Genomic DNA, 15,729 nt, shown 5'->3' with positions numbered 1-15,729 from the left:
TTTTCTTCCTAAGTGTTAATCAGAAGACTTGCCTACACTAAGAAGTACTGTGAAGATAGGTTCTTTAAATGGCCGAGTGCTCCTAAATGAACTGTTCATTCCAGTAGTAAAACCTGCTCCCAGAGGAGTGTTCAAGGTGCTAGCTGCCTCCATCTTGCCTCTGAGCATACACAGAGCTTTGCTTGTGAGAGTGCAGGAGCTTACATCTCAACTGTGCTGATTGCTTTAGGTACCACCAATGGGGTGAACACAAGCAGAAAAAGAATGATCCTTGTTTTTAAATTGTGGTAGCTAGTGCCATTTAGAATACTCTTGAGACCCGATTCAAGTGTGTTCTGATGTCCTTGTATCTATAACTCTGACCTGGATTGACTGTAGGGTCCTTCCATTCAGCATGAAATATGTGATGCTGTGCTTTTTGTGTATGCCTTTTTTCCCCCTAATAAGGCCAAGTCTGGCTGCACTCATCCATAGCACTGCATTAGCAAAATCTGCAATACAGGTGCAGGTTGCATCAGCAAAAGACTCTCTTCCACTGTAACTTTCCCTGCTTCCTAAATGAAATACAAAGTCTTCTCCTGTTGGTATGAAAATGTCAGTTAGGATTGTGATTCTTTGAAGTATTATATCAGAAAGTATTTATAGCACAGACCAGGTCTTTTAAATCATATGTTTAGCTTGAATATGTTAGATAGGCACTGCTGAAAATTCGAGAAGATTGAAGGGAACAGTTGCTTTCTGCTTTGATGTTATAGTTAGGTTGGAATTAACAACTGTATTTTCAGGAAAGGAGTCTGTTCTACAGGCTTGCTTGACTGAAGTTGTGTGTCAGGTTGAGGAATGTAGTGTAGGACAGAAAGAAGGAATGCCCGTCTGAAATTTGAGAAGCATGCCTGCTATTTAGTAAAAATAAGTGGAAAATAGTCCTGTGATTTTTCTATCCCAAAACCAAACTGCTTTGTGCTTTACTATAAAAATAGCTACCTGACTTTTCTTAAATGTTTTAGAAATTGGTGTGGTAGTATTTTACTTCCACTTAAATACGATAGTTTGTTCGTAAATGCTCAACTTCTGATAACCTCAGTAATGTGAAATGGTAAATTACTCTGGTTCTGTGAGTGCTCCTTCTGGCTGGACTAGGGAATGCTGGTGATATCTGACTCTAAAAGGAAAGGTCTGACACAAGGCTCTGTGATTTACAAACTTTTGTCTACTACAGCTCAGTGGTCACAATCTTAGGAGCAGCTGGAAAAGAACAGAGCTATGCTGACATCTGGAACCTTGAAGTGTATTTTTAATCTTGCTTAGTATTTTTGATAGTGCTCGAAAAGTTCTAATGTATTGATCAATAAGCTAGGATGCATCCTAGAAATGCAGCATTTTATCTGAGGCAACTGTTTCCTCTGCTAACTTTGCAGGCAGATCTCAGCATATAAAGCTCTTTGCTTCTGGAAAACATCATGTTTGAAAAATAAATAAAAAGAAACATCTTTACAAAAATATATTTTTATTATTACAATAATTTAAAAGAAGATTTTGATTTTTATTACTTCTCAACAAACAATAGTGTAATAGGAATCATCAATAGCTGATATATGGGAAGAAGGATTATCATGGCTGTGTTTCCTAGTGCAGATGGTAGGTCTGCTTCATCTATTTTCATTTTTAAAAGCTATCTTAAAATGACAACAGAAGTATACTTCAGTGTTTGAAGGAGGTAATTACTCAGTGAAGCTTCCAAAGATGAAAAGTCAGAAGGAATAATTCTTCAATCTGTGTTTGCATTGAAAAGCTGAACCCCTGCTTGAAGATTACAAGCACCATCCAGCCAAAGGGAAGATGGTGAAGCAGAGAAGCGCCAGTTGTCAGAGCATAGACTGCTGCGTACTGGCTGGGACATTTTCTGGATTCCAGGTTATCAGTGGCAACACATAAAAATATTCCCTGAATGGAGAAGCACTTCAGTTTGAGTGGACCAAATCTTGGAAGTACTTGTACATATTTATTGTCACAACAGCTCAAGTAAAACACACATCTGAGCAAATGCAAGATCAATCCAGTAAACTGCAGCCTGTCCCTGCTTCAATCAAAATAAATTAGTTTTGTCATTAATGAGAACAAGAAAGCTCTTACAATACTGTAACCTTCCCTACATTAAAAAAATCCAGTGGCAAAACCATTGCATATTCTTACAAATTTCTGGAGCCCTAACACAGCTCAGTTTCTAGTATTCAAAGCACTGTCCTAACAAAAATGTGACTGAGCAAGTATAATATGAATTGTTGTAAATCTCCTTAATTTGGAAGGCTTTAGATTCACGGAGCACCTCTTAATTTTCTGCATTCATCTTTTAAATTTCTTGCATTGATCTGTTTTGAACAAAGTAAAAGTTTGTGATATATTCATAATATCAAATGATAATGGCTAAATTTGAATTTCTGAAATGGAGTAAGCCAGTCCACCTGGGTACCTAATTACAGTAATTTCACGATGACAAGCCGCACCTGATTATAAGCCGCATGTCTGTGTGTCAGCAATGTTTAGGTCTTTGTCCATGTAAAAGCCGCACCAGAATATAAGCCGCATTTTCGTTCGCAGAGAGGATCCGCGTGCAACAAAGTAACAAATTAGTAACGATCACGGGATCACTTGCCCTGGCCCGGCACTGCCCCGCGGTGCCAGCGGTAGAGAGGCACGGAGCCCGCTTGCACCCACAGTGGCAGCAGGAGGGAGGCACGGAGCCCACCTTCACCCATGGCGGGAGGGGGAGGGAGGTACGGAGCCCACTCACACCCGTGGCAGGAGGGGGAGGGAGGCACAGCCTCCCCCCCGCCATGGGGCCAGCAGCACAGAGCCCCCACCTCCCCGCAGGCCGGCAGGAGGGAGCCCCCACTTTGCCCCCTGGCCGCGGGGCCGGCAGCATGGAGCCCCCGCCTCTCCCCTGAGCCACGGGGCTGGCGGGAGGGAGCTTCCCGCCTCCCCCCCACACCCACACTGCCGGCACCCGCCTGCCTCCACAGAGTAACCAGTTTGTAACAATCGTGCAATCCCAGGTTTTACTGGCAGGTGCTCAGCTCGGCACCTCAGTTTCCACTTCCAGGTTTGGAAATTTCCAAACTTTTTTCATATATTAGCGCTCCTGAGTGTAAGCCGCATTTCCGGGTTGGGAGCAAAATTTTAGTCAAAATGGTGCAGCTTATAATCATGAAATTACTGTACATACTTTTACTGGATCCCAAGTTATGAGGCTATAATAAAGTCATATAATTACCCCACAATATAAAAATTATTATGGGTTCTAATCTTACACTGGGATTTTCATTTGGCCTACTGGGAGTTCCCAGGTCCCACAGAAATTCAATGAAATTTAGGTGGTCAGCTCCAGTATATTCATCCTTCATTCCTTGTTACTTCAGGATCAGGATGCCTAGTGAATATTTTGGAGAGCAGCATTGGAGTATGCTTTGAGACACCTTCACAGAATCTGATTCTTCATGAGGAATGTACCTAACACTCAAAATCGGGCTCGCCCTGTGACTCAAGCTGAGTTCTAAGTACTAAGACTTCAGAAATCTTTTTTCCTGACTCCCTTAATCAAATTCGCTGTCTGAAATACTAAACTTCATCATTGTGCTTACATGACTGCATTAAGCCTATTAAGTACAATTCAGTCATTCCTAAAACTGTTTCAACCATTGCAAAATACAGATCATCTCCAAATAAAATATTCTAAATTGTAAGAATTTACAGAGCTGGAAACCTTCTTGTGTATGTCTTCCCCATAATCTCAAAATATAAAAGCCAAAGTAGTAAAAGGGTAGGGGTGAGTATTTCAGTCCATTCTTCCAAGCTGATACTCCCTCTGCACTTTATTTTCTTCATTTAACTAAAGGTAAATCTTTCCATAAAAGCAGCTAAATCTGTTCATAACATGATTGAGAACCCTTCTTGCTTGCTATGGGTAAAGCAAGATTTAAGTGCCTGAGGTGTTGTACAATAAGGCAAAACAATGCTCACTGGATAGCAGCAGTTCACAGAGATTCCCACACCAGATTCTGGATATCTATCTCCAAGAACTCTAGATGTTTCTCTATCATATGATTTAATCCAGCACAAATTTCAGGTTCAATCTCTGTGATCCCCTGCATTCAGTCCCTGAGTAAGACTGACAACTTTTTCTGCCCTTTTATGAAAATAATCTGAAAATTGAGGACCTTAAAGAAAATGAAACCAGGTTCATTACCACAGAAGAACAGAGCAGAGCAACTGCCCTAACTTTTCTCATCCTTTCTTTGCTGACAGGTTATTTTCTATTACATCTCTCTAAGCATTTTGAATAATTTCATCTTCAAACCCCATTCTTCAAACCATGGGAACTAGAAACTCAGACAAAAGCTTCAAACCATTTCCTTATACATTAGCAACACTACCTGCCCCTGCCTTGATTTTAACAGTGTTGTCATTTTAGTCATCAGTACAAGTAATTATGCAATACAGAAAACACCTGACAGGAATTTACTTTCAATTACACTATTTGCAGCAGGCATAATCACTTTTTTGTTTCCTCTTTGCAGTGCTGTGCACCAGGTCCTTGCTAATCACTGGAGGACCTCAGCATTGCTGTGGTGAAATGCGTTGTGACGAGCACTTAGATACCAGTGAGAATCACAAGGATTCTGTGTTTTCTGTTTGCTGTCACCATTCAGTATATCTTAAGTGCAAGGCACCAGCCTGACCTAGGAATCACTGCAGTAAGTGAACCTAAAGAAACTTACCCACTAGGTATTATGGCCCCTGCAACTTAAGAAATCAGAGAGGCACTAAATAATCATTGAAAGGCACCACTTGACTTTTCTTCTTTTTTCTCTTTTTTTTTTTCCTTTTTTTAACCAGTAAATTTCCCATGACTAATAACACAGGTTTCATTTCACTACATAGATCTTGCACTAAAGCAGTTAGTGTGGAGACATATGTGGATTTCAAACCTGGGGCACTTCCATACTGCTACAAACTGTTTCTTCCATATGAAGCGGTTGTGTAATTGTATAAATTGTATAATTTGAAAATTATAACTTCTTTATGTCACAGTACCTGTTTCTAGTGTCCCCTCTTTTCCTTCCAGCATTTCCATATTCAACTAAACATATCACCTTCCCTAGGACTAGTCACTGGTACCACCACACCTGGTGTGTTTTAAGTTGAAATGTTTCCTTTAAAATTAAGCCCTTTTTCTTTTCTCAATCCACTGAGAAAAATGGCTCTTCACAAAAGCAGCTGAGGATAAAACAGACAATCAAAAAAGCTCAAGTTTTAAGATGTGTCTGTGTTCACTGAGATAACAGTTCAGGAACAACTCAGCCTACAGTATCCCTGATGACTGAATTTGTCCTTTTTCAAGGCTAATTCTCTTCATCTTGAATATTATTTGCTAAATATCATGGAAGAAAAATGTAATTTCATGTGTGATTTGTACTTGTAGGTTGAGTCTTGATGTACGATGCCTTGACAAAAGAGAAAATTATGGGGTAATAGAAAAGCAAGCTCTTCAGCATGTTAATCAGAATCAGTCTTCCTGTTAAATGTTTCCTCCCTCAGGTCTTGACAAGGTGATGGCTTTTGGAGAATGGAGGTTCTCAGTATCATCTGTGAGCTCAATATCATGGCTTCTGTCAATCACTCTTAAGCTTGCTTTGCTTGCAAACAAACCTAACAGATGATTATTCTGTCTGCTTCAGAGAGTCCGGCTCAACAGGCCCTTCCCCTCCTAAGCATATGTCATCTTCCCTAGATAATTAGATGGTACATATCCCTTCTGACCTTTTGCTTCAGCTAGCCACCATTCCTTATTGCCACTCAGGTCAGAAAAGCGAAGTATCCTCACCCTCTGGTACTCCTGAAGGCTGAGTTCTTGATCATTTCTAGCTTGAAATGCATAAACAGCATAGAAAATCTGAAAAAGGAAAGCCGCAAAAAACAGAACTGAAAAGCATAGCCACATGTTACTATGTAGCTGTGTATCAGTAGGAGTTCTGTATACAGAAAAAAAGTAATAATGTATAAACCAGTGTTGAACTACATGGCCTGCAATTTATAGACAGGGCCAAAATATAAAGTAAAATTGAAGCATCTGGGGGGAGTTCCACATGACAAACAAACCAAGCTCCATGACCTCATCACCTTACAATACTTGGTAAGATTTTCAGCTCACACCAAGTGGCCATTGAATGGATGAAGAATTTTTCAGCAAGGTTTCCTCATGGAGAAGCACCTTTCCTAAAGCACCTGTACTCAAATGTGGCACATGGGTCACTTCTGTGCCTTGCTGATCAGTTCTTGTCACAGCTTTCTTACCAACAGTAAGTTGAAAAATTCCCCAAACTGAGCTCTTTTGCAAGTTCCTGCTCCATATGAGAATCATGAGGTGGACTAGTGCCAAGTGTGTTTTCTGTGACACAGGAATGCAATTCACAGTTTAACTGATGCCCTTTTCCTACCTCACAGCTATTTAAGAGCAGAGAATAATGAATTCCTATGTCACACTGACAGATTGGTGCTACTCTTTTCTGATGTGAAAGAAAACCATTTAAATTACTAACAGTATAATTTTAGACTTTAAATAGGAACAACAAGAAGACAGGCACAGTGTGTATCATACTTACATGCTGATCATCCATACCAGGAAGAGCACCAGTCCCTGTGCCATTAATTGCAGCATTTTCACAGAAGTGAAAAGGTGAGCTGCTGTCGCTCTTCTTGTACCCTGGACTTTTTGTGCTGCTGTCAGTAGGGGGCCGTGAAGAGACAAAGAGGCTGATGTCATCAAAATCATCATCACCAAAGCCATTTTCTGCTACAGCCTTCTGCACCTTGGCTGGATTGTAAGGCCTCAGGAAGGAGGAGTACACATATCCTGTGAGGACTAGAAACCCGAATAAAAAGACAGAAAATAAATATACAGCAAACACTGCTAAAATAATTTCAAAACCAACTGTTTTATGCAGCTGTCAGCATGACAGAGGCAAACAGATGGGGCCAGAATTAAAAGAAATTAATATCCCAAAGGGGAGCTGTTATTTGGATATTGGTGCAGAGAACTTACTTCCTGTGTCAACAAGCCATCTGCTTGTGCTTCCAAAGGGGTCCTTTTGCTCCACAACAGCCACCAGCTCTCCTTCATGCAAGTCAATATCAAATTCCTGCGCAGCGTTGCACTTGCGCTTTGCCTGGTACAGAGACTCAGTGCTGTACGTGGACAATAGCTTGGACCTGTCACCCTCTGTTTGGCGTGGGGACTCCAGCTGAAAACAAATAATATTCATCCTCAGTAATGCTGGGGCCCTTTCCAGATAAAAATCTGTATATGCTGCATGTGGCAGCTGACCCAGCGTTTTTATACACAGACCAAGGAGTTACTTACACAGGGACCAAATATCCTCTGCATATGCAGGAAGAACCTCTACCGCTGCTATATTAACAGGTGAGCAATAAAGGGCCAATTTTAAAGAAATTTAGGAATTTCACTAATTAAAGACCTCTTAGTCTGTCCTCTGCTCTCAGAGAGGTGGTGTTCTTTATGTGAACTGTATCCTGCTTAATTGCTTTTCAATAGCCATGACCTTTGTATTCCTATGTAATATCACAAAAAAAGCATAATCCAAAAATGGGCTGAGGTATGCTAAGACTGCATAACTTGCATGATAAGGCATTAGGCAAAAAAATCAATGGTACCCAAACTGGCTGCTATTTGTGTGAAATTACCTCTATAAATGAGGGCAAGATGCCATCATTTAAGTGCTGGTAGCATATTCATTTCAGGGTTTGGTTAGAGGGCAGGGAGGGGAGTGCTGCACATCAATGGGATCTTAACACACCACAGAAGCAAGGGCACCTCTGCCTTCACTGATGCTGAAAGGAATTCTACAACTGCCCCAGCTTCTCCTGTAAACCTGCACCCAAGCTATTATTTTACTATAAACTAAACTCCTAAAACTTCCAGAGACACCTGATAAGATTGGGAACACAGATTTCCCCATGGATTTTCTGAATCTTCTGCTGTGGGTGTGTATGTTTGTGCATATATGTGTAAACACCAGTATACGTACCCACAGCTGAGCACACGAAAGATAAATCTTCTAAATTAGAAGACTAAAATGCACCATTAGAGTACTTAGCAAAAGAAGTTACCAAAGTTTACATATACCTTAGCTTTACCATGTGCTTAAAGGCCTAAGGGCAATCAGAGATAATTTCAAGTGGATTTTCAAGATATTAGCATGAAAAGAGTAAAAAATCTTCAGAAGTTACTGGTCAATGAAAATTTCACTCCAACAACCTGATTCAGAGTCACAGCAAAGAGACAAAGCCCAGACTTTTAGGTAGCATAAAAGTGGATTTGTTTCAAAACTGATCAAAACAGGATGTTTGGATGTATGGTACTCACCAGAGAAGGAACAGGTTTCTTTTTTTCCAAGCTCAATTTTCTCTCAATAAAGGTTGCACTGCTGTTTTCTTTTACAAAATTCAGTTTATGAACCTCCTCTATCAATTGATTCTGCACTTCACAGATGCTTGAGGAGGACAGCTGCAAACACAAATGTGGGTTAGATCTGATGTACAAAATGGTAGGGAAATTGGAGAGAGCAGATTTAATTTAATTGGCTGAATGCTAGGAGTCAGGAAATCTGACAAGTTACGCCTATTTTCTGCAGACCCCGTAAGCAGTGCACTCTCTACATATGAGATGTAAAGAGAAGAAAGGTCTTTGCTTAAAGAAAGTTTCTAATATATGCTATTGCATTTAAAAGGCATAGCAATTGAAGTTAAATCATTTAAAATATTCTAAATGGTAACGAAAATGAAGAGCCTTGTATCTATGCTACTTAGCCACCTGCTTTCAGATGCAAATGGGCAGCTATCAGAGTGGCCAATGTGCTGCAAGGCTTGGAGTAGTTTACCCCACAGCTGTGTGTTTGTGCAACTGAGAGCTGCCAACAGGTGAAAAATTGTTGGGTAACTAAGACTCTGTCTGTGGCACTGGATAAGTGCTTTTCATCTACGCCTAATACAAATGCATTTGCTGATGTAAACAGGAAAAAAACAAAAAGAAGGTAATTTTGTAGCCAGATCCTCCAGAAAACAATGCCCAATATAACCGCTTTCAAGACATGAAAACATCAAATTACAGGGATGAAATCTCTTCATGCAGAAAAAGCCTTCATTTTCCCATTAAACAACATAGCTCTATATTTTGATCCTGACCTTGTTTGCTTAATTTTTCATCTGCCCCTTACTATAATGTGCTCTATCCCAGCCTTGATGGAAAGGAATATTCCAGAATTGCCTTACTAGAGTGTGTTTCCCAAGCAGCCTTGCTTCTGTTCAGCTAAGTGATTTGTATGTGTGGAAGGTATTGTTGCAGCCGTGTTCCTCAGGGGGCTCAAGTCCCCCAGATGAGGCTATTCATTACTGCCATGAGATATTTGCAGAAGTTTCTGCATCATATTTGGGTTTTAAAACAACTTGATTTTCATAAAATTTATTTAATCAGATCTCCTAACTTGTTTTTCTTTTGCAGTCATCTGTGAATCCACAGGTCTAGCAGCAAAGGAGGTGTTCATGTACTTTCTTATAATTTCCTGCGTTTTCTGGGCTTGTCAGGGTACATGCTAAGAAGTGCTAGCAACTGCCTTCTTTTTGCTTTCCTGTAATATTCTTGCCATTACTATCACTGCAACAGCGGGAACAGTTCCATTAGGATCATTCTTGATGAAAAGCCCAGGTCTGACAAAAGTTCATAACGTAAGTTTCTCAACCTTACTGTAGCCTTCAGTACCTAAAGGGGACCTACAGGAAAGCTGGAGAGGGACACTTTACAAGGGTGTGTAGTGACAGGACAAGGGGGACTGGCTTTAAACTGAAAGAGGGCAGGTTTACATTAGTTTACTGTGACCTTGCTGAGGATCTGAAATGGCTTCTGCAAGGAAGCTGTGGGTTCCTTATCCCTAGAAGCTTTAAAGGTCAGGTTGGATGGAGCTTTAAGCAACCTGGTCAAGTGGGAGGTGTCCCTGTAAATGGCAGGGGAATTGGAACTACATAGTCTTTAAGATCCCTTCTAACCAAACCATTTTGAGTCTATGAACTTAATCTTTACTGAGCTTGCAAAGGAAAGAAACCCAAATCTGACTGTGCTTAATAGAACAAACAAAATCAGTAAATCAGTGTAGCTTTGTAGATATGTGTCCTACATAATTTTAGCCTCAGCATACAGAAAGAAAAAAAGACAAGTTAAGGCAGAGCTGTACATGTTTCTAATGTACTCACTGGAACAGGTACCATGACAGCAGAGTTTGATTGAAGTGCTGCAAACATAATATTCCTGAGGAGGGTGATGAAGCAATGTAGACAGTTCAATACAATCTCTCTGGCTGTTCTGTTGAATACCTGAAGTTCTTCCACTAGCTGTGCATTTAGAGCCTCATAGTCCTTCTTTGTCAGGTCCAACTCTTCTCCAGCTGACCTCTGAAGGCAGCTGTTGTAGTCCAACAACTTGTCATAACGCTTCTGGATGAGCTTCTGAGGGCCTGGAAACAGGGCTTGCAGTGCTGAGAGAGGAGACAAGACAAGCTTGTCCAGCTGAGTCATCTGGAAAGCATAAACCAGACCTACTCATTACCTTATTCATACAGTCCTTCAGATGCCATAAGGGGTTGAGCCTGCTGGCAGCCCATCAAGCAATCTGTTAACCACTCTTCACAAGGTATTGCTGCCAGAGGCAGTTTCAAGCAGGGTCCAAAATGGCTTAGAATCTCCTCCATAACAGGAGATGTATCAGTTTTTCAGCTTACATGCAGCCTCGGGTACTGCCCCTAGGGAGCTGCCACTGGAGAAAACAGCAAGGGTTGGTCAAGTGGTCAAATAAAACTGGGATATTCTTAGCTAGAAGGCCCACACCAATATACATTCTAAAGCCAATGAGGTCTTATTAAGTGGCAGCCTTGAATTCTCTCAAAGCTGCTTTTCTGTTTCTTTTTTTTTTTTTTTTTTTCCCCTCCGCCTGGAAACAGCTGTAACTCAATTCCTGTTTAAGCAAACACAAACAATCACTTGATTTGATTAAATTAGGTTATGCTTGTTGGTTTTATCTCTAGTAATCAACAAAATTAGACACCTGGTAAAAAACCAGTCTTCCTCAGACTTTTCCATTAGTCTCTAATTGTCTCAAGGGATTAATATTGCATGAAATAAAATTTATTTTTGTAAGTCATTTGTTCAAATACAGTACATGCTTGTAGTGAGTGAAATTCATCATCATATTAAAGCTCTTGGACATTCTGTGTGAATTAAGTCGTTGAGTTGGATGTGAGAATGAAAAAGCAGCAGCCTCCGCATTCTCAAAAACATAACAGAGTTGAGGACAGATCCATTTTAGCCCCAGAGCTGCTCTTCAAGGCCAAGATGATGTACACTGGCTAAATAGCTCCTATTTTATTTCCACATGAAAAACTAGGCTGTGTTTAGCAGAACTGATTTTAAATGGATTAAGAAAACAATTCTTCCAAACTGCTGGACCTGATTTCTGGTAAAGAGTCTACTGGGAATTTCTGCTTTGAAAATTTTCCAAAAATTCTAATGAGAGAGGAAGGTATACGTTATTGATAAATGCACAAAGGGGAAAAAAACCCCAAACTATTAACCTGAGCCCATTGCTGAGATTTCCCTTGATAATAACCTTTCAGGAAATCATGTGAGGAACACTATGAGTTGTTCAGTGAGAACATCTACAGTAATTTCACGAATACAAGCCGCACCAATTTGACCAAAATTTTGGTGGAAACCCGGAAGTGCGGCTAATATTCCGGGGCGGCTAATACATTAACAAAATTCTAAAAGCTGCCAACACGGAAGTGAGAGCCCGCGGCAGCCCCAAGCCAAGCTGGAGCCCGGCCGGCCCCGGCAGAGGTGGGAAAGCCTGGCAGAGGCGGGGCCAGCAGTGTGGGGGGCGGGCGGCTGAGCCTGAGCCAGCAGGGCGGGGTAGGGGGGCGGCAGAGCCCGGGCCAGCAGGGCGGGGGAACCCGGGAGAACTGGGGCTAGCAGTGCAGGGGAGCATGGCAGAAGCAGGAAGGCCGGTGGGTGGGGCTGCCTGGCAGCGGGGGAAGCCCAGTAGAATCGGGGCCAGCAGGGTGGGGGAGCCCGGCGGTGCGGGGGCCTGCAGTGCCGGCCAGGGCGAGCAAACGCGGCGGCGGTGCAGACGGGAGGGGGCGGCCTGCGAGCCCGGCGGCGGCAGCCCGCCGGCCGGGCGAGCGAACGCGGTAGCGGGGAGGTGCTGACGGGAGAGGGGGGCCAGCGAGCCCGGCGGCGGCGGCAGCACCACCTGGCCAGCCCCGCCGAGCCGTGGCGCTGAGCTGGGCTACCCGGCCCCGTCGGCAACCATGAGCGGGCCGAGCCTTCCTGGCCCCGCCCCGAGCCAGTAAAGCCCGCTCTGCCGCGATCCTGTTACTAATTGGCCAATTTGTGAGAGCTGCGCACGGATTCTCGCTACGAACGAAAGTGCGGCTAATATTCGGGGTGCGGCTTATCTATTGACAAAGACAGCAACATTGTCGAGGCGCCGGGGGTGCGGCTTATAATCCGTGCGGCTTGTATTCGTGAAACTACTGTACTCATTGTGCACTGTCCAGCCAAGGGTGTTTTAAAAAAACCATATGCATGGGGTAGGGAATCCTTGTAGTCTTGTGCATGCACGACACAAAAATAGATATTAAATATAAATTACCAATTGCTAATTAAAATATCCACAGTTAAGTAAAATTCAGTTGTTACTTGGTTGTTTTTTGGGTTTTTAAAAATTATTTAGAGACCTTCAGAGTAGCTAGGTCATGAAACAGTAGCTGTTTCAATTTTTTTTCTAAAAAGAAGTTTTCTGTTTCATCTGTTGTGGAATTACTTCTACTTTTCTTTAATGTATCTGAATATGGGGGCAGCATCCATATTGGACACACTCACAACTGCAATGATATCACTGCAATGATAGACAGGTGTTATTTTGCACTTTATGCAATCATTGACTGTAAAGACATTGAAAATATAATTCTGATTATTGAGATTCATTTTTGAGATACTTTTCACACATGGGAATTTCAAAGGAAAACAAATACATCATCTTACTTCCCTGTCATTATCCTGGAGGTTGCAGTCTGTCAAAGAGCCTTCTGTTCATTGACAGACTCTGCTTTCAGTGTTTTGGAGAGGACTGAATGGCTATATTTGAGTCAGCACTAAACTAGGTAAGTGTAAGTAAACCTCCACCTCTGAATTTTTCCAGCTTGAGCAGCTGTTTGAAGAAGCAGCCTGTCCCATTTTGAAGAGACATCTAAGTATCTTACGAGAGCCAGGCATTAGAATTAATTTTAATTCCAAAAGGAGAAGACTAGTTGAAAAACTGTTTTTTAAATTCTTTATTAATTACTATGGGCTATATTTGGATTTTTCATGGTTTCCATATATGAAGGATTTGACAGCACTGTGTTAATAACTGGACTTGATGACCTGAGAGGCCTTTTCCCAGTTAATAAATCTGAGATTTTTACAGATCTGTGATTCCAGGAGCTAACAGTACATAAGCACAGTATCAATCACAAAAGTCACTCAAACTGCAAGTGCTGGTAACAAAAGTAGCAAGGCAACAATCTAGTGCTCTTTTCTGAAGTTCAGTGAAACAAATATTGTTTAAATTTTAATGTTAAATTTTAAATGTTTAATGTTTACATTTTAATGTTTAAATTAATGATTTTAAACAATGATGTTAATATAAACCCGGGAATTTAGCTTGACTAGTTTTCTTTAGCTCTTCTAAGGAAAACACAATGCATCTGTATTGTATTTTATCTTAGTTCTTACAGAAATTCAACCAAAACCCCCACTTATCTTTCCCAAGAGATTCCTAAGATATATTTTTTCCCTCTTTTCTGTCCTAGCCTTCCTCACATACAGCTGTTTTCTCAGACATAAAGATAGCTGTGTAACACTGGACATTGCATTAACTTACAAAGTCTTCACATGGATTTGCAGTGTTGGTCTGTTTTTCCGAACAGTCATTCACTTCATCATCTTTATCTTGCAGGATTTCCTCAAGCCACATTATATTCTGGGCAGCCAAATGTATAGATTCCTAAATGAAAAGATGGTAGGAAGATGAAACTATTGCAATACATTTTAATATATTGCATTCACTCAGGCAGCTACTGCAATAATACTGATGGAATCAGAAATATTTTCCATCTCTGACACCTGTGCAGCTGCTGTGCAGTTTCCAGTCATTGTGAGGTTGTTTACTGTGACAATATTTTCCTGTGCTTTGTCTATTTTCAATATAAACTACTTAAGAATCAAGTTGTTGATGTTGAACTGAAAGAACTATGCCCTAAAGTAATGAATATCCCACTGGAAGTCAGCTACTCGCCAGCAAGAAGCCAGCCGTCCTCAGAAGTCTCTTTTGGGCAACTAAGTAGGACTACAGTGGTGTATTTCAGCCACCCTGAATTTAAATCTTAATGAAGTGTGGATCCATTTGGATAAGGAATCGTCAGCACCATTTCAGGCAAGAGCCCTTGCTGGCTGAGTTTCCTGGCCTTCCCCTGTTTCCAGAACCAAACAAGTGTGTTTGTGATAAGCCCTGGCCAGCTGTTTATTGATCTTGCCTTTCTCTCAAACAACCTCCCTGCCTGGTTAGGGAACACTTACACTTTGACAGGCCTCATGCTATCTACAAAGCTGGCAAGTAGTCCATGGGAGAGGAAGGTTGCTAAATCACAAGCCAACCTTCATCGCCAGAGAGGAGGATTGAAGCAAAGACATTTTAGAGAACTCAAGCACTCTGTACATCTAATGCTAGCCCTCAGCACAATCTAAATACAGGAAAAGGGAAGGAGTCCTTCCATCCACATTATATATTTCAGGATGTTTTAATTTGTGTGGCTGCAGCTCAGTTCTTCAATCTTTAATGAGAAGCAGTTGTTCCTCAACTGCAGCAGATGGGGGTGACAGCTTCACACAGAGATTGAAAATCCTGACTGTGCCACCAGACAGCACCTTCTTCTCTGCACCTATGGGTTTCCACAGAACCTGCTTCTGTCAGGGGAAAAATGCAAAAGTGTGGGCTTCAAAACTTCTTTGCCATGGGCTCGGTAATGCAGTGGCAGCACAACTTATTTAATATTCTGATGTAGATAGCCCTGCTTATTTATAATTTGGTGTTGCTCAACCAGTGGCAGAAAGGTGTGTCAAACTGATTATGGACAGGGTTTGTGACCACATATTGCAAAAAGGCTATACCCACCTGGAGATGTTGTGAACAAAGTGAAATGTTCTTCACACACAATTTCACAGTCTTCTCTAGACTTTGAAATAACTTTTCTTCGTTGTTAAAAGTTCGATCTTTCACCTAAAAGAGACATATGCACTGTTATTTTGGCAGCCCAAAAGAGCCTGGCTAATGAAAGAAACATCTAGAGCATTGCTGGAAAAGTCCCTGAGCTCCTCCCTTTGAAAACAGACCAACCCTTAATTCTCCCAAGCTCCAGCTGTAATTCAAGAAAAGTCAAAACCGCTGGGCAACACGGCAGAATTTCATTTTTAATCCTTGTGGGAGCAGGGAGTTGCTTTACGGCAAGCCCACGGGCGTGTGCCAACAAAACGCTTCATTTTCCTGTTTCCATTTTTGCTGCTGCCCTG

The 15,729-nt window shown here is 41.6% G+C and overlaps 1 protein-coding gene across 1 annotated transcript in view; it reads right to left on the bottom strand.

The window, feature by feature from the left end:
• Positions 1 to 5,322: 5,322 nt before the first annotated feature.
• The window catches only part of ARHGEF38 (Rho guanine nucleotide exchange factor 38), a 38,334-nt gene continuing 27,927 nt past the window's right edge, over positions 5,323 to 15,729 (bottom strand). Inside the window, exons 8-14 of the mRNA XM_033059383.1 lie at positions 15,335 to 15,439; positions 14,045 to 14,167; positions 10,321 to 10,641; positions 8,441 to 8,581; positions 7,100 to 7,298; positions 6,660 to 6,919; positions 5,323 to 5,950 (exon numbers count right to left, since the gene is read on the bottom strand). Of these exons, the coding sequence (XP_032915274.1) occupies positions 5,765 to 5,950; positions 6,660 to 6,919; positions 7,100 to 7,298; positions 8,441 to 8,581; positions 10,321 to 10,641; positions 14,045 to 14,167; positions 15,335 to 15,439 (1,335 nt within the window). The 3' untranslated portion in view covers positions 5,323 to 5,764. The remainder of the gene's footprint in view (positions 5,951 to 6,659; positions 6,920 to 7,099; positions 7,299 to 8,440; positions 8,582 to 10,320; positions 10,642 to 14,044; positions 14,168 to 15,334; positions 15,440 to 15,729) is intronic.

This window comes from Catharus ustulatus, chromosome 5 (assembly GCF_009819885.2).
Source record: "Catharus ustulatus isolate bCatUst1 chromosome 5, bCatUst1.pri.v2, whole genome shotgun sequence".
NCBI lineage: Eukaryota > Metazoa > Chordata > Aves > Passeriformes > Turdidae > Catharus > Catharus ustulatus.
Note: the sequence above shows the minus strand (reverse complement) of the source record. Positions and strands in the feature narration are given on the sequence as shown.